The sequence below is a fragment of the Solanum tuberosum genome, unplaced genomic scaffold (genome assembly GCF_000226075.1).
Source record: "Solanum tuberosum cultivar DM 1-3 516 R44 unplaced genomic scaffold, SolTub_3.0 scf00020, whole genome shotgun sequence".
NCBI classification, from domain to species: domain Eukaryota; kingdom Viridiplantae; phylum Streptophyta; class Magnoliopsida; order Solanales; family Solanaceae; genus Solanum; species Solanum tuberosum.
The window spans coordinates 385,940-404,843 of NW_006238946.1; the positions used below are offsets into that span (position 1 = coordinate 385,940).

The window sequence follows — 18,904 nt, forward strand, 5'->3', positions numbered from 1 at the left end:
TCTTGTAAATTTCGAGTTTAGACTGCTGCATATTTTCTTTTAAGTTGATTAAAGTGTGGTTTTCTTGCATGTTGGGTTTTGCTGCGTTTTGAGCCGCGAATTGTGTTTCATTTTGGAACACAAGTTTGGGGTACTGTTTTGTGTCTCTTGACGGAGTCAAATCCATACAGTTCAGTGCGGGTCCCACGATTCCAGTTTTAACTCCAAAATTGTCCCGTTTCCGTTTGTTGTGATTTTGGTATCTAAACGACTGTACTAACGTTGTGATCCTATATTTGATAGAGTGACAACGTTCAAAGGTAGTTTGAGAAGGAAAAGCTCTGGCAAAGTGATTTGGAGCGCGCGCGGTCAGCCTTAAAGTAGGTTACAACTTCCTTTCTATTTGATTGAGCTTAATTGTGTAAAAGCATGTCGATTGGAGTGAATTGGGGGTGGATACCAGTTTCCTACTTTACTTTGATTAGATACCTTATGTTAGGATCGATTGACCATATTTTGGGTGTAGTACCATATTAATCGGTTTAGTAGAGATGCATACATTATGTGCTAAATGTTATTGTATGCTTGTATGCTATGTGTTGTATGCTTTGTTCATCCTTAATCGTAAGCATGATGTCCTTAGTCTAGGTTAGGCTAGTATTGCCTTAGACTTATGACTCGTATGGGCTGGATAACCTTGACTTTCTGTCAATGTCGTTCGGATGACTTAGCTCATTGTAGACTGGAGTAGCAGACTTGAGTTTGATAGTTTGAGCCTTAGATTAGGCATTATCGCTGCTTACTGCACTTATGTATCTTCTCCCTCTAATTCTGCTGTTCTGACGTGTTCTCGAAGGTTTAATGCATCACTAGAGGAGTGGGATTGAGATAGTATAGGCTTGGAGCTTTTTTTGTGATTTCTTAGAGTGGACGGCGTTCCACGATGGCTGTTGTTGGATTGGATCCTATTGGAGATACCATCACCCCCGGGCTCGTTCTTTCTAGCTAAGCTGGGAGCGTATTGTTGGCTGGGTCGACTCGGTGATTTCGGCGATCGCCCTCGGGCCTCTCTTTCTAGTTGGGCTGGGAGTGTGCTGCTGGCTGGGTGACTCCGAGTCGCTCTTTCTAGCTGGGCTGGGAGCTGACTGCATGGTAGGATGACTAGCGATATCTACCTTACCCACATGTCTCTCTTTCTAGCTGGGCTGGGAGTGTACTGTTTGGTTAGGTGCCCCTTGGGGTCACTCTTTCTAGATGGGCTGGGAGTGCATTGCTGGTTGGGTGGAGTCTGATGGATTATCTTGGTTACTTTGGACTGGGTGCCCGATTTTCTTCTTTCTCAATAGACTTAGTTATTTTGTGTACCTGTTGGGCTTATGGGGGTTCGTTCAGGTTTTATTTTAACTTGCGCACGAGTGTACCTTCTGGGCTTATGGGGGTCCAGTTAGGTTTAGTTTAGTTGTACTTGGTTTATTTTCGGTATGCTCGTGTGCTTTCTTTTCATATCCGCTTTGACCTCTATGTGTCTAGATTCTATCAGTTCTTATTGTTTTTACCCCTTTTACTCAGTTGGTCTTTTATGCCTACTGAGTACCTTTTGTTTTGGTACTCATGCTACACTTTGTATCTATTTCGTGATGCAGGTCCCAGTACCAGTTACCAGTGGTTATTAACTTCAGCCTTTTTTTGCAGCTGTGATTCGGAGACATGTATCCTTCTTTTGGTTTAGCTGGTCTTGTTGCCTTTGAGACACACTTTGTTGTGGTCCACTTTTGGGAATTGTACTATTTATTAGATAGCTTTATATTAGTCACTTCCAGGTTATGGGAGGGGTTTCTATATATATTTATTTTGGGTTGCTTCCGCCTTGTTGTCCTTGTTTAAATTATTGTTTTCGCTAGTTTCTGCCCTTACGCTCATTGCTTGATGTTCTGGGTTACGGGTTGGCTTACCTACTGGTAGGGTATAGTAGGTGCCATCATGCCTCGAGAAATCGGGTCGTGATAGGATATCTTCGTTCTTAATCCGACCTCTCTTAATATACTCATACATCCATCTCAACATCCTCATTTCTGTCATTTCCACCTTTTGGTTATGCGAGTTCTTGATTGATCAACTCTTCACCTTATACAACATAGTTGGTTTAACAATACTTTATAAAATTTACCTTTTAAGTCTTAGTGACACATTTTTATTACTACACAAATACAATATCTATGCTAAAAGACTATAAAATTAGCGCTCTAGAATGATTGGAGTATCTTTTTAAAACTTTATTATCCTCTTTCATTTCAATTTGTTCCTATTTTGATTTGACACTGAATTTAAGAAAAAAATAAATTGAATCTTGTGATCTTAAATATGTCTAGTTGCTAAAAAGAGACATTACTTTTTAAATAAACTAAAAAGAGAAATAAAACAAATAAATCGAAACTATGCAAACGGAGAATCACATTTCCAAACAATAGTAACATTGAATAAATATGTGGAAGTATCATTAATTTTCTTATGATGTGAAATAATTACTCAAGAGTATTATGTTAAGAGTTGAAATAGTAAATCACAAAGTCAATAACTCCTTTATAGCACTGGAAATAATAAAAATAATTTATTTCATAAAAACTTGTTAATAGAAGGTCAAAAAATGAAAAGAAACGAGTGCACTCAATACGAGTCGGGGTTTGGGTTCGGTTCAGCTCACTTCACCTTTTACCCTTTGTGGTATCCACGCTCCTCATTTCTCAACTCCTCAGCTAAATAATCAAAACAAATATACGTTTGAATCAGTGAATTTGGAGAAATCCGGTTCTGGAATCGGAAGCAATAGAGGATGGGTTCGGCGATGAAAGCAATCTACACCGTTGGATTCTGGATCCGGGAGACAGGCCAAGCCCTTGATCGGTTGGGCTGCCGCCTCCAGGGAAACTATTACTTCCAAGAACACCGTACGTCTCTTCTTTCTCCTCACTTCTTCATATCTATGAGGTTTAAACCTGTTATGTTTTCATATAAGCGAGAACTAGGGCTTCAGGTATTTGAACTCTTATTATACACATTAGTTCAAGTCACAGAACGCTTTCAATTGTATAAATTTATTAGGCTTCGTTGTGCCGTTTCTCTTTAGCTGCATTTTCGGCGCTGTGTTGTCTTGAACATTAATTTTATTAGCTCAGCTTCTTATAGATAGCACTGTGAAGGTGACATTGCAATGTTTGATGACAAGTACTTAAGTTTTAGTAATGTTTTTTGAGCTGCATAGAGCTATTAGTATCTAATTATCATTTATTTAAGGGGATAATCCCCTCTTGATAAATGTCGACTTATGTAGTGTAATTTTTCTCTTGTTTACTTCCCTTTAAAACTACAAATGGATACTTTCCCTTTTAGTTTCAGGAAAAGAATGTTGTTATATTGATAACATAAAGTAACACAACCGCTCCGTAAAGCTAGAAAGAATAAGTGACATCAAATTTCATTGGCATTTTATATTTTTCTCCATTCCAAACAGACATTCAATGCTCTAACTTTGAAAGTGTAGTTTCAAAGTATTTTACTGATTATCAGTCTCAAGGAGATGGATTGGTGGTTGCAGCATAGGATAACAACCTAGAGATCTTAGGTCTGAATTCCCGCTATGACGCTTAGTATGAACTTATTTCACAACCTTGGTAGACAGGATTTCCTGTCACTTGTGGTTGTGGGCTGTAGTAGGCTGTCTGATGAATAAGTCCGGCTGTAGTTGAAGTTACAATTTTTTGCTTAAGAAAATAAGGTCGATTACAAGTATTGTTGATTCAAGCTTATCAAGAGTGATGAGTGATCATATAGGGTTGCTAATTTGAAGGCTGCTCATGATACTGAGTACTTATAGCATAGTATACTATGACATATATGATCTATCTTACAATATGTCTAACAAAAATCCGAGAGCTAGATTATAAATTCTGATCTCACCCAGTTCTGCATAACCATGCACTCAACATTGTGACTAACATAAGTAGCTCGGGTCAATTGTGATAAATTATTAGTCTATAAATATTTTCATCAGGGTGAGACGCTGAGGCTTGGAATCTTTGACAAGCATTTTACCAGTGTCGATTGTGATGATCTTAGTTACATTCATATTTACTCACAATCAGCCAATCTCACCATCTTAGGTTTTATTTCTGTTCTCTATGCTTGGCTATACTTCTAGAATTATTTCCTAGTCTTCTACTCTTTCCTGTGTTCTGTTATATGGTTTCCTCTTTATGTCAAACCACATATTTTTTATTTCATGTCTAAACTTATTGGTTGTTGATGTGCTTCTACAATATGCAGCATGCCTTCTTGCTTTAACGTTTTTTATTCTCTACCTCCTTTTTATTCCAGTGTCGAGGCATAGAACTTTGATGAACCTGTTTGACAAAGTACCAGTTGTTGAGAAAGATGCATTTGTGGCCCCAAGTGCCTCTATAATTGGTGATGTTCACATTGGTCGTAGTGCTTCTATTTGGTATGGGTGTGTTCTGCGAGGTATGTTCTGTTTCTGCATATGATAGTAGTGTCAGTGCTGCTTTATAAAAAAAATGGTAGTGTCAGTGCTTAAAAACCTTCTTAATGAAGTATGCTGCTGTTATACTGATTGATTTTGAAATATACATTTTTGTCATGGTAAAATTTTCCTGGAGACATTTGAGGAGGGTGAGAAAAGTATTCCTTCTTGTATCACAAAATATTTGTCTTTTCTTGAATTATGTTAATGGGTAGATATTTAGGAGACAACTGCATTCTCAAGCTTTGTAGTTGAATCAACACTACGTCCTATGCCAAATCTTTATTTATAAAATGTGTTTGTTGATAGTTAGCTCTGCAATGTAGAGATTGCTTATTTCTTGGAATACAGCATTATGATGTTACATGTTTTTCAGAACTGATAAGTTTGATTTATATCTTGCGGTGGTAGTTCTTTATAAGACAAAGACAGTAGATATTGCTAATTTCTTGAAATACAACATTATAAGGTCACATGCCTTGCCGAACCTGGTAGTTCTGTTGTTTATGTCGTCCAGTGGTTCTTATTTGTAAGACAAGTAGTAAGACTGAGTGTACAATCTTTTATGCACATTATAGGTAATTAGTCCTTTCTTCTAATTTAGTTACAATGTATTAACTCTTTTTAAGGTGTACCCAAACACCAGTTGTGAACAATAATATCGGGCTTTTTAAAAGATACAAGACTCAATTAATTTAAACGAATCTGAACCCAATAAATCTCTTGAATTGGAATATGAAAAAATTGATTGAAAGAACCCAATAGAAATTGGCATTGAGGATTGGCACTGAGGATATCAGGACAAGTCTGCACTTGAGCAAAGGGTCTTTCGAAAACAACTTCTCTACCTCCACTAGGTAGGGGTAAGGTTTGCGTACCCTCCCCATATCCCACTTGTGGGTTTACATTGGGTATGTTGTTGTTATGTATTTAGTCTTAATATTTCAAAAAATTAATTTAAAGAAATGATATTAGGCCATTTATGCTTTTACAATCTAAATAAGACTCAAGATTTTGGGGTTTGTGATAAAACTTAATGTGTAGATCTCTACGAAACTCAAAGTTGTGGACTCATGGTATGTTCATTCTTAATTTTGAGAATGTCTAGCTATCACGAGTACTTTGTTACTCTTTGACAAGTTAAGAATTGTATTGCAAACTTCATGTATATCACGAGTACTTTGTTACTCTTTGACGAGTTAAGAATTGTATTGAAAACTTCATGTATAGCACAAGTGAAGACTGGCAGCACTAGATAAATACAGTTTTTCCCTACATAACAATCACAATCTATATATGTTTTTTTTAAGTACCGGTTGTTTCATTACAACTTACATGTACATTCATGAGTGATGACAAAGGTGAGTTTCATTGCAATATAAGACTTCAGAAAAGAAATTAGTAGACTTTTCTGTTGCAACGAAAACACTTTTTTCTCTAAAAAAAAATGTGTCAAATAATTCTCTTTTTTGAATATTAATCTTTGAGAGGATGTTGACGTATGAAAAGGTCAAATTTGTGAAATAAAAGATTGCTATAGGACTATTTATCAGACAATTATCTGCTTCCACCCAATGGTATTATTAGAAATATCAGATTGGACCTGATAACCTGGGCTTATATTATTTGTTCAGGGACACGACACAAAGCTCAAACTTGCCTTCACTCAGGCAACTCTACTTTTGACCTACTCCACAAGCACTACTCCATGAATCTCTTTAATTGTAATGTTATCTTTTGAAAGCTCAATCTACAACTTAGCCGACTAAAAGTTCGAGCAAATTTTGGTTTATGCACACTCATTGCAGCCTTTGAATGAAATACTTTGGAAGTATGTGTCTTGCTTAATGCATGTTGCCAACGATATTTGACTGAATGAATATGCTCCCATGCTTACAGTATTGAATAAGGTTTTGTTCCTTCTTCCTTGGTTATAAAACTTACATTGCGCCTCTTATAATAGCACTCTGTCCTTTCTTAGCTTGCTTAAGGGCAAGAATATGAGTTCTTCATGGGGCTCTAATTCTGTTAAGAAGTTTGGGCTTCAATCAAACTATGATTGCATAGTGTTTTTCCTTTCAGTGTGTGTGGAGTGCCCTGGATGTTTGTGCTCTTTAGTTTTCTTGTTCTTTCTCAACATGAAACTCCGTGCAGGTGATGTGAACAGTGTCAGCATTGGAGCCGGAACCAATGTCCAGGACAATTCTCTAATCCATGTAGCTAAGTCGAATATCAGTGGAAAGGTTTTGCCTACGATAATTGGCAAAAATGTTACCATAGGTGAGAAATTTCTGGCAATTTAGAGCTTAATATACATCTGCCATTAATTTTTGAGTTGGCTTGATGGTTGACTTTTGACATCAAAATATAAGGTCATAGCGCTGTGTTACATGGATGTACTGTTGAAGACGAGGCATTTATTGGTATGGGTGCAACCGTGCTTGATGGGGCTGTTGTGGAGAAAAATGCTATGGTTGCTGCTGGTGCCCATGTAAGACAGAACACAAGGATTCCATTCGGAGAGGTTCGTGGCAGACTTTAAGTCACTTATTTTGCCATTATTGGGGTTTTTGCATGTGTATACAAGTTCCTACATGGGTATTTAGCAATTGGTGAAAAAAGTATTATTTGTTCATACTGATGCTAGCTTCCATGTCAATCTTTAGTAAGTTGTTTAACCTCCCGATTATACACTTGTGAAACTGTGCATGTAATTGTTGACAAATAGACGAAGATTTGTTAGGATGTGGACTGATACAAGGAATTCTCAAGGAAAAATCCTTCCCTAGTTTTGTCTTGTATTCTCGCTTGTTATGAAATATGTAGTAAACTTTTTTGTTGCAAATTTCAACTTGCTCACATGTGTAATTGTGACACCAAAAAACACAGGTCTGGGGAGGAAATCCAGCGAGGTTCTTGAGGAAGCTCACAGAAGAAGAAATAGCATTCATCTCAGAGTCAGCCGCAAACTATTCTAATTTAGCGCAGGTTCATGCAGCTGAAAATGCAAAAGAGTTGGATAAGATTGAATTTGAGAAGGTGCTGCGGAAGAAATTAGCGCGCAAGGATGAGGAGTATGACTCTATGTTGGGTGTTGGTGAAACACCTCCAGAGCTTGTCCTGCCTGATAGTAGCCTGCCAGACAAGGCACCAAAGGCCTCCTAAGTGTGGTTTCCGTCTGGGGTATCCTGGGATTTTGTGATATTATTGGGTAACTCTTTTTGTTTTGGGCGGATTAACGTCAAAATGCCTGTGATTAGTTTCCAATAATTAAGGCCAAGCTGAAATATCAAAGTTTAATACAGGTATGCAGCTCTAGCATTTTTCTATTTATCAATGTCTGGCTGATCAGAGCCTTTTGATGTTCTTAAAAAACCAAAGTTACAGTAGAGCTTATATTTAACTGTTTAAGCAATATGAGAAACTTCACATACTTCCTCCTCGACCTCAATTTCTTGATGCGCATTTCCTTCTGAATTGAAACTTTAGACGACACTTATCTGGTATCACACACAATGCACTGCGTAGCCAATTTGAAAAATTATTAAGTATCTGATTTCTGTTGTGTTGTATCTAACAGTAGGTGAAATACAGTCAAAGCGAATGCCGCACTGTCTTTGAATGTGCAGGGAATCCCAGAAAGCAATTCAATAACTATGGCCTATGGGTGTACACTTTTTAAGATATGGTGGCCAATTAAGACATTCAAAACAAAATGAAATTTATTTTTTTGAAGATCGTACATACCTTTTGAATAAGTTGCGTAAAGGCTGGGGACACCAGACCCTCTTCAAAACTTTATACATTTGTGGACACAGCGTTAGTATTTCTCTTTAAAGTTTCAATACAGCACAACATTAACAATTTATTCTTGGGAGTACTCAAATTACTCAAGGCTCGTTTTATAATTACTCTATCTATTTACGTTTCTCCTATAAAATATAACAACGTTCTCTTGTCTGTTAGATTACCTAGTAAAAAATGTACGTGGGAATTAATTAAATTTTGTATGTATATAGTTGAATTGCATATAATTTTGTAAAGTGGTAAATAAGGTGATATATAGATATTAGATAGCCTTCTCTCTTTAGCTTTTTGGTTAGCAAGATATGAGTAGGATTTGATAACTTTTTTGACGGCTAACCTCGTAAGAGGATACTTTCGAGGAGACATAGTAGCTTGTTATTTCAAAAAGCTTACTAATTTATCTTCTTAATTTGATTATAAATGTATTTTGTCCCAAAAGCAACTAGGGATCAATACTAGTAATTCATATGCTCTCTCGATTTCTTTTTTGCTTTTAGCATTGTTATATTGATTGGACATATCTAGTCTAGACTTTTTCTATTGCCATATCTGTTACTGTATTTTAGTCTGCAGCCATGATGCCATAAGTGAAAATTTTGAAAAAGCATTATGATTTCACGTCAGAAAAATATTGGAGTAATAACAAATAAACCCAAGTGATAAATATCGATCATGAAGAGCGGATACAGGCGATTTGTATATTATGTTGGCTGCACGCTTGTGTTTTATTTACAGTTCTTGTCCATGCAATCATACTAGCTTCTTTCATGAGCTTAATTAAATCTATATATACTATTATATATGGAGCCTTAATCTACAAGATTAGATTAATAAGTACTACACACTGTATCCATACATGATTAAGTTAACAGACATTAATGATTGAAATGAGTATTTGGCTTTAGCAAGCTGTGATTTTGAATAAAGTTAACCAACATATTGGACCCAGAGGCATACACTCTTTAGCCTTTTTTTTTTCCTTCATAGACTCAATTGCACAATGCCATAATTCACATTTGCCCTTCCTTTTCCAATATAATTTTCAATAAGGAATTTGCAAAAGCATTCATCATTTGTCCTCTTCGCAATTCATAATTGGTTGGTTTATTCAAAGAGTAACCAAGAAGAAGAGCCTATCTCTTCTTTTTTAGACATATTAAAGTAGTTAGAATAATGACATGTTTTGGATCTAAATCTTGTCTTTCCTACAATACAAACAATTTCTTTGAATAAAATATAAAGCTATTGCTGAGAGAAAATAAGAGAGAGGAGAAATAGTGGATTTTACTTATATCAATAGTACCACACTTTATTTTGATTGCTATATATCTTTAAAAATCAATTTAAAATCTTATCCGATTAGTGAGCATTTGCAATTAAGATATGCCAGCCCACATATATTTAGGATAACATTAATGCCCTGGCAAAATACTCATTTGCAATTATTATGACAATTGTGTTTATTGATACCAACGTTATTACATTTGATGAGTACTAAGGTAAACTGTGTGATTTTAGTTGAATATCAGAGTTGTCATCAATAACCAACATAGGTTTGCGGTGTAGTAGCTTCACCCTTAACCAGAGGTTTCTGATTGGAGTCCTGAATATAGAGAAAATTCTATTAAAAATGTCACCCCGAATAAGCCTGCAAGGCATGATCTAAATTTAGTCGGGGCTCTCCGAGTGCAAAATAAAAAGAAAAAGAAAAAGAAAAAAAAAGAGTACTCAACAATAAGAGTTGGTGGTCCCATCCACCAATTCATCAATTGAATTATATACAGCATATTATTGAAGCAAGTTATACAATACAGGGTTAGTACTGTTGGGATCATATTTAGTAAGGGACAAAGCATAACCTAATTAGAACCATCATTTTCCATCTATTTATTTGTTGTAATGTTCATATTTCTACATCAACAATAGTTGTAAGGAGGCTATCAAATTCCCATCACCAAAAATATTTAATGCACTTATGACTTAAACCAAGAAACCGTTTAGGTCCCGTAAATATATCATGTATTATATATTTCTCTATTTAAAACTAATGCTATCCATCTACCATAATATATTATATACTCTTCTTAATTGCGTTGGTTTAAGTAGTTCATTATTAGGAAAAATAGCTTTCATTTTCAGTTGAAATAAGTGTGTATTCTTGTCTGTATTGTGGACAATATAGGCAAAGGTGTTAGGCGTGGCCTACAAATTGGAGAGGGGATCGCAAAACACGCAGATTTTTTGTATTCTTCTTACCAGACTAATAATGAAAACAACCTCGAATACAGTGACCGAGCAACAATAGATATAGTGACAAGAAATAAAAATTAAGTATATATTAAAAATACAAATTATCGAATTTTAATTTCTAAAACAAGATGAGCACTATTGGTTATGTTCTTCAAATCTCTTGTAGTATTAATTTACATTATTTCAAACTACGTTTCTTCAACTTTTTTTCTTTTCTGACATACAATTTTTATAAGTATTATAATTAAAGAAGATAGTACGTACGTATATTATAAAAAAGAAGTTTGAGGGGCAGTTATATGATTAGTTGTTTGAAAATTGAAATACATGGAATGGGGCCAATTAAAAGTCTTACGTGCAATCCACAAAGTTTGAGTTGTTTTGATTATTTTCAGTATCTAGAATCTCACCAATAAGGCTTACCATGACAGTTGCTTAATTTTTTTTAAAATGAGAATAAAAACAAAATAGCAGCTCATTAATCTTTGTAGTCATAGCTGCTATATGGATTAATTGTTCTTTCGAAATTAGTTTAATTTGAACAACTCTTTAATAATATACTTTCTCACTTGTAATTAGGTACTAATATAAACACTCTGTAAAAGTGTTCAACTGATCTAATAGAAATAAATTTAAATGCATATTTAAAATTAGAACGTTTACCTATTATTTAATGTCGAATTTGAATGTTTATTTATGTATTAAGCGGAAATATGTATAACGTCCCAGAAAGCTGCCGGAGTTTTATCCAATGGGCGACTCTTTTGTCACCACGCCTACTGTCGTCTTTCTCTTTTTCTTTTTCCCCCTTTTGCCACTAACGATAATCGCCCATCACAATATATTTCACTAACCAAAAAGTTTCCTCGATATTCAAAATCCTAAAAAAATGTCTTCTTCGTAACATTTTTTAGTTTTAAAAAAGCAACTTCTTTTCTTCTTATAATTCCCATATTACCCCTTTCACGCTTCATTCTTTCCAGTTTCCACCTTCACAGTGTGAACTGTTTCTTTTTTTTTTCTTTCTTTCAGAATTCAGAGTGACATTTCCATGGAAAATCTGTCACATTCATTTGCTAAAAAGAGTTACCATGGAAGTGGGTTCATTACAACACCAAGTAAGTCTGTATACGACGACGTTTTTGGTGGTCCGCCCAAGTTCGGAGTGCCAACATTAGCTCCTCGTTATGAGGATTATACTGAGATTTTTGGAGGTTTTCACTCTTCCCGAGCTTCCTCTATTCCCATTTTGGATCTTCCGCTTCTTGAGGAAGACGATGATCGGTTGTCCTTCGATGTTCAGACTTCTCATTTTGACTACTCTGAGATTTTTGGAGGTTTTCCTGTTTTTGATTTTACCCTTTCTTACGAGGATTTGGTTCGGCAGTCTACTTCTGGCTATGATTCTTCGGACGAGGGCTGGTATGATCTTCTTCTTTTTCTTTGAAAATGTGATAAGAATGGCTAAAACTACTAAAATACGTTTGCATTATTAGACTTTGGAAATGTTTAGTTGCTTTTTACAAATTTAGGGAGAAGTTTTTGCTGCAAACGCTGCGGTAAGTAAGAACGCAAATTCTTCTTTTTTTAAAAAGAAAGTTTTGAACGCTGGTGTTCATGTTTTGGTAGCTCTATCCACCACCGGGAAAGCATCATCTAATTTTTCTGCCCAGTTTCATTGACCGTTAGGCCTAGTTGTGCTTGTGCTGGCCTTAATTTCTTTAACTTGAGCTTGTTTATGTTTCACGTTCTAATGTGCTCTCTCTGTAAAGCTTTGTTTCTATTGGAATTTAACAAGTTGAGATTGTGGTTTCTCTTCTTGGACCCTGCAGCTAAGAGTGTAAGAATCTGTAATTTGTGATATATGAATCAGGAGCTAATTTCTCTAATCAAAGGGCATAAACACTTCTTTTTGCGGAGAAGTTAGTAGAAAATCATAGATATCTTTTACATGTCTATGTCTGAACTGAAACAAATCAAAAGATTGCATTAATCAATTTTCTTAACCAAATCTCATTTTCACTTAAGGTAATTAGGGTGATATGTTTTTACTGTTAATATTAGTAGGATCAGTTTTATCTTTCTCAGTGCTCTCAATATGAACATCTGGCGAGAAAAAAGAGATACTTTTTTTTTCTGTTCAAAGGAGTTCTAGTTTTATGTTTCATTTATTTCTTTTTTCTTTTCTTGATAAAAGGAGTCCAGTTCAAAGTGAGACCCTGTCAAATGAGTCAGATCCTTCGGCTTTTTCTGAAAGGAGTCAGAGCTCTTCTAGTGCTGATGTTCATCATTCATCTGACGACACCAAGCAGTTCAACATTTCATACCACAAGACTTTTCAGAGGAGCGAAGGAGTTATGTCGAATGGCATGACACATGTTGCTCATCTGCATGCTATTCCTGGATATACTTACATGGTCAGTGGAAATCAGGCTTCTCAAAATACAGAAAATGAGGAGCCACCTGGACAGGCAAATCTTGATCTCAACTACAATGTGGACTGCAGTGGACCAGTTTTAGAAGACAAGCAATACAAAAGAAGCACGCCACGTAAAATGAGCAGCAGCTATATCATGCATGGAAGTGATTCAAAACATCCAGAGAAATGTAGTGAGGCTAGTTGTACTCCAGATAAGCCATTCTTAACTGTGTCAGATATCAGCCTAAGAACTAGGCCATCAGGGTTGCCTCCACCATCAAGACCGCCACCTGCCATGGCTGCCAAGAAAGGGAACTCTGATAGACTTAATTCAAGACTCAAAGCTTCTAACAGTTGTGCATTTGAGCGAAAACAAGGTGATAGTTCACAGCCTTACTTTGACATGGAAGTATATGCAAGTTCATCTGCAGTGGCATCCTCTGCAGCTATAAAAGATGCAATGGAGAAGGCTCAAGCAAAGCTCAGAAGTGCAAAAGAGCTAATGGAGAGGAAGAAGCAAGATCTAAAATGTTATGCAGAACTCCATTTGGAGAAGTGTATTTTGGAGGAAAGACCAAGTAAGACATTTGACAAAGATGACGTGGAACAAAGCATGTGTGTTGGAAGAATGGAAGAAGTCTTTAAGAACAATGATGTTATTTCTGGTAATATTAAAGATGGAGAACATTTCAAATCTACTGGAAAACATGAAGAAAATGAGCAGGATAAGCCGAATATGTCATCTCAACAACCATATAAAGCTGAAGGAAGAGTTGCATGGAGGGAAGGTGCGGAATTTTTTGAAGTTGTTGAAACTTACCCATCTTGTGGGTCTCCTGAGGAAGTCAAGATTGAATCTGGTTTGCTGCATAATATGGAGTCACATGAACACAGACAATCCGAAGCAGCCACTGACAGATTTGACCATCTAGAAACTTGCAAAAATGTTGCAGCAAAGGAGGTTCGGGACTGCATAGAGGAAAGTGAAGAAAACATGGGTAAAGGGTCCTACCAATTGGCCAATACGCATCAAAGGTCAAAAGAAGAAGATTTGTGTGGTCAATTGGAGCATAAGGAGACATTAAAAGCAGAAGAAAACTCATCGGATGTTAGTATGAGTGAGAAACATGTTAAAGTCCAGCAAGAGGGAACAAGTGAGAAGCTAAGTAGCAGTTCTCACAAAAGTGTAGAGTACATCAGAGGAAGTGGCCAGAATGTGAGTGAATGTAAGGCTACTGTGAAACTAAGTGGTGGAAGGAGAAAATTAAATGATCAAAAGAGATGTATAAATACTGATTCTAGACATATCGATATAGAGCTGATGGCAGAATCTGAGATTGAAGAATGTGAAGGAGGACTTTGGGATGTTGTTGATGAAACAGGAAATGGACAGAGAGTAAATGAGATACTCAAGCAGGAAACGAAGAAGCAACTCGATGCAGTTTCTGAAAGAGAAGAAGGCGCTATTTATTGGGAGGAGAATGCAAAGAAACCAAATGAGGATTTTAAATCAGAAAAGAACGATGAGAAGTCAGAGGTAGCTTGCAAACAAGAGAAGATTGAGAGGGACAACAAGGTGAGTTTCAAGATGGACCCAATAGTTCAGGATGCAAAAGGTGCTTTTGAGTGGGAGCAGGAGGACAGCCAATTTAGAGTGGCTCTCGAGAGAAAAGAGCATGAAGGAGAACAAAATGATGCTGAAGAAGGAGAAGAAACTGAGGGAAGACTGAATGTTGCTTATGAAGGAGAAGATGATGATATGGAAATGACTGAGGTTTTGGAGCAGCAAGAAAATAAGAGAGAATCCCCTTTGACTTCCAGATTAGAATTTGAGAACATATCTGAAGAGGCCGGTGAGATTGAAGAAACTGAGCAAACAATTGTTTGTGATGTTAAGTGGGATGAATTGCGCGAACAGACCGAAGATAGCTCCCCAATTGAAATGGTTGGGTCTGTTTTGAAGCAGAACTCTAATGTTGAAGTTCGCAAGGATGCTACGACGATTGATTGGGCTGGCCAACCAAACTATGAGACTCTACTTGTGAACAAAATGTCCAAGAAGACGGAGGAAGACGGAGGAAAGCTGGAAGCAATGCAATCAGACCTTTCCTGCAAAGAAAATGAGAGATTAGAAACTGAGTTGCAAAATTGTGAAAAAGAATCAGAAGTTGGACTGACCAATCTGCTGCCTAAAGATGGATGCAACTCTGTTTGCAAGAGACAAGATCTCTTGGAGCATGGGAAAGACCCAATTAGAAGAGCAGATGCAATAGTGTCTACTTCTTCGAATGAGCATTTGACCAATCCAAGTGGAGCTGGTGTCTACATAGATAAAGCATCGGATAGACTGAAGAAGACAGCCTCTGAAATGGGAAACCATCCTGATCAAAGAAATGGAAAACCTCCTGAATGTCTGGCAGTGAATACCAATGGATTTCAGTCTGGCAGTAACCAGGAAGTTTCAGAGGAAAAGTTTACAGGTAATAATCACTCTAACCATAGAAATGGAACAAATGCTGAAGGGCCAAGAGTGAACACCAAGGTTGTTCAGTCTGGAACTAAGCAGGAAGTTATGGAAGAAAAGTTTACATCTCAAAACATTGCCAGGGAATGGGCCACAAATGCAAAGAAAAGTGGAGATGCTTTGGCTGCTGTGCTAGAGGATGTTGGAATCCTGTCAAGTACAGACCAGAGAGCCGCAACTGGAAGTTCCCAGAAGAAAGAGAGAAATTCATATAAAATCATTACTCCTGAGGCCCAAAAAACGGATGAGCGACTGAAAAAAGAAAGAGAAATAGAGGAAGAATATATGAGAAAGCTAGAAGAAGAGAGGGAAAGAGAAAGGGAAAGAGAAAAGGATCGGATGTCTGTAACTCGTGAAGCTCTGGAAAGGTCATATCTTGAAGCCCGTGGGAGAGTAGAAAGAGCTGCCATGGAGAAATCTGCAACTGAAATACGTCAAAGAGCTATGGCGGAGGCCCGAGAAAGATTAGAGAAAGTATCTGCAGAGGCTAGAGAGAGATCTTCAGCAGAGCAGGCAGCTACGGAGGCTAGGCTCAAGGTGGAGCGGGCTGCAGTGGAAAGAGCAACTGCAGAGGCTCGACAACGAGCTTTTGAGAAAACAATGGCTGAGAAGGCTACCCAGGAATCATGTGACCGAGTGGAAAGATCATCTTCTGAAAAGTTTTCTGCTTATTCTAGGAGCACAGAAATGAGACAGAGCTCTTCTTCTGTGAGTATCTCTTCCTTCTTAAATGTAGAAATGCATGCTGGTTGCCTACTTATTGGGGTTTGTTGACAGGAACAACATGCGCATCAGAGCACAGAAACCTCGAAATTGAGATATTCATATTCTTCAGCTCATGCTGGTATGTAGATGAAGCACAAAGATTCTCCTTCTTTCTTTGGTTTATAGTCTAGTTTTCCCTCATGTTTCCTGATCCATTAGTTAGGCATTCTGAATTTCCTGTTTGTTTAGTAGCCTAAGTAGCTTTTTGCGATTAATTTTTTCTTGTGAAGCTTCTAGTAAGATTAAATGCTTTGTAGGCATTGAAGGTGAATCACCTCAAAGATGTAAAGCGCGGTTGGAGAGGTATCGCAGAACATCAGAGCGTGCAGTATGTGCTTCCTAACCATCTTGTTCCTGTTAGAAGATAATTTTCTTTTGTATATATTAAACTTTTTTTGGCTTGATTTTAGGCCAAGGCCCTAGCAGAAAAAAATATGCGTGATTTTCAAGCTCAGAGAGAGCAAGCAGAGAGAAATGTATGTATCCATCTCTTTGAATAACACCATATATCATGAATGATCTACATTTCGTATTGTCTTATCTGAGGCATTTCTGTGCAGAGATTGGCTGAAACTCTGGATGCTGAAGTGAAAAGATGGTCAAGCGGGAAAGAAGGCAATCTACGTGCATTGCTTTCAACGTTGCAATATGTATGCCTGCTCTTCTAATGCTTTTCTTAATTTAATCAACTATTAAATGCTTGTTGAAATAGTGTCAAATTCGTCTTAATTCTATACCAAATATATATTCATCAGTATAGCCGAAACAATATTTGATTTATGTTTTACAGATTGACCTTTGCTTAGTCATTTGACTGCTTAAGTCGAAGGTGTTTCATTCTCATTTAATAGTTCTTTTCAACCAAAAAAAGTTGGTGTATTGAGTCATAAATCTTAAGCCAAATTTGGCTGCTCAATCTAGCCTTTACTTGGTCTCTTCCTTTAATTACCTCTGTCAAATTATTGGAGTGGGTAAATGTGACTATCAAAACAAAAAGTCCTAACATTTGCTGACAGGACGGTGGTGCAGTTGAAACAGAAACGTAAAAGAATGTCACATCCATATTTTATAACTCTTATGTGCTTCTTGGTCATTTTTATTGAGGATTTTACTTGTCAAATTGTTACATATGGCCCGTACTATTAATCATAGCACTGAGAAAGCTCAGGCTGACATCAGAACATGACTGCATGACATGTCAGTAGTATAGATTAATTTTGAGTTCTTAGTAGTAACTTATAGCAGCCTTTTCGCACTTGTCATCATCTGATTTTTGGTCAACCTCTACAATTTTGAAACTCAAGAGTTTCTATTCCTTATTGCAGATTCTTGGGCCTAATAGCGGTTGGCAGCCAATTCCACTAACAGAAGTTATAACTTCTGCAGCGGTGAAGAAAGCTTATAGGAAAGCTACACTTTGTGTGCATCCCGACAAATTACAACAGCGAGGTGCTAGTATTCATCAGAAGTATATATGCGAGAAAGTCTTTGATCTTTTAAAGGTGTGTTTTCTGATTTAGCTTTCTTTACTTATCAACTTGATACAGCCTGTCCATTTTCTGTACACCAATGCAAGCTTCTGGTAGTTTGAATTAGCCAGCAAGAAAATATTCTGTATGTACCTATTCATTGCCAGTTAGGACCTAGGTTCAGACGTAGATTCAAGTTCTTAGAAATTAAATTTACATATTTGGAAACCACATAAAAGTACTATAAGTCATTTAATAGTTAATAGTTCAAAATATCTAAAAATATTTATGAGAAATGTAGTCAAGGAAGAACCACTTTGACTTCCCAAATAGTAATGTTGCCACATAAATTGGGACAGACTAGTTGCCATGTCAATCATCTTAACCCTAATCCAAACTAGTTGGCTGGCTCAATATATTCTCTGTATAAATTCCATTCTAGTCAAGCCCATTTTAGTAGTTGTAAGATGCCAACCGAAAATTGGTTTACAGTGTCTAGTTAGTTATAGAACAAACAGGGTGACATTTATTACGTAGTATTTTAGCTATCACGATAGCGAAGTTTCATTTGATGACCTTACTAATCGGAAAAAATAAAAGAAAAAAGAACTCTAATAACTAATATGTAATGTGATATCCATGTGGCTTCTTCATTTCTTTTGTTCTCTCTTCATACTCCTCTTCTTTAAGCCTTTTTTTGTGTTAATTGTCTGTTCGTATGAATCAATAACTGTAATCAGAATGGCCTTATTTTGTGGTGACCTAATAACAGACTATCATCTGCGACCTTATAGAATTTACCCCGGCATCCTTACTCTTAAAAGTTTTTCTTCCTACCAGCTTCACCTCCCCCTCTTCTTCCCACGGTTCGTTCCCTTTATTGTCTTCTTTGAATTATCGTAGTGGTTATCGTTCTTCTGTGTCTACAGGAAGCATGGAACAGATTCAACTCTGAGGAGAGGTAGTTGAAGACTTGTTTGCTCAGTTGAACATATAATTTGCACAGTAGTGAGTAAATTCTGTTTCTTATAAATTTTTTTGCTTCTTCACGTAAGCACAAACTTTAGAAATATGCCCTGAAAAAAAATGGGCTAACATGGCTATTCATTGAAATGAAATTTTACATGAAAAGGCTATATTATCGTGTTATGATGATA

General features: G+C 36.7%; 2 protein-coding genes across 4 annotated transcripts; both read left to right on the forward strand.

Annotated features, from left to right (window-relative positions):
• The first annotated feature begins 2,618 nt into the window (after nucleotides 1–2,618).
• Nucleotides 2,619–8,379, forward strand: LOC102586209 (gamma carbonic anhydrase 1, mitochondrial-like). 3 transcript variants are annotated; one of them, XR_366789.2, is made up of 6 exons: nucleotides 2,619–2,924; nucleotides 4,351–4,494; nucleotides 6,668–6,793; nucleotides 6,886–7,037; nucleotides 7,403–7,818; nucleotides 8,094–8,379. XR_366789.2 is itself a non-coding variant. In XM_006340581.2 (5 exons), exons 1-5 carry the CDS (start codon nucleotides 2,810–2,812, stop codon nucleotides 7,676–7,678), a joined length of 813 nt encoding a protein of 270 aa, XP_006340643.1. In that variant the 5' UTR covers nucleotides 2,619–2,809; the 3' UTR covers nucleotides 7,679–7,958. The 3 variants fall into 3 exon arrangements, 1 of the variants encoding a protein (XP_006340643.1); XR_366790.2 differs by having other exon boundaries at nucleotides 8,097–8,379; XM_006340581.2 differs by lacking the exon at nucleotides 8,094–8,379 and having other exon boundaries at nucleotides 7,403–7,958.
• A 2,905-nt stretch (nucleotides 8,380–11,284) lies between these two features.
• Nucleotides 11,285–18,871, forward strand: LOC102586759 (auxilin-like protein 1). Its single transcript, XM_006340582.2, has 8 exons — nucleotides 11,285–11,992; nucleotides 12,768–16,221; nucleotides 16,291–16,357; nucleotides 16,536–16,606; nucleotides 16,689–16,754; nucleotides 16,839–16,928; nucleotides 17,604–17,780; nucleotides 18,677–18,871. The coding sequence occupies exons 1-8, from the start codon at nucleotides 11,622–11,624 to the stop codon at nucleotides 18,710–18,712; spliced, it is 4,332 nt and encodes a 1,443-aa protein (XP_006340644.1). The 5' UTR covers nucleotides 11,285–11,621; the 3' UTR covers nucleotides 18,713–18,871.
• The last annotated feature ends 33 nt before the right edge of the window (nucleotides 18,872–18,904 follow it).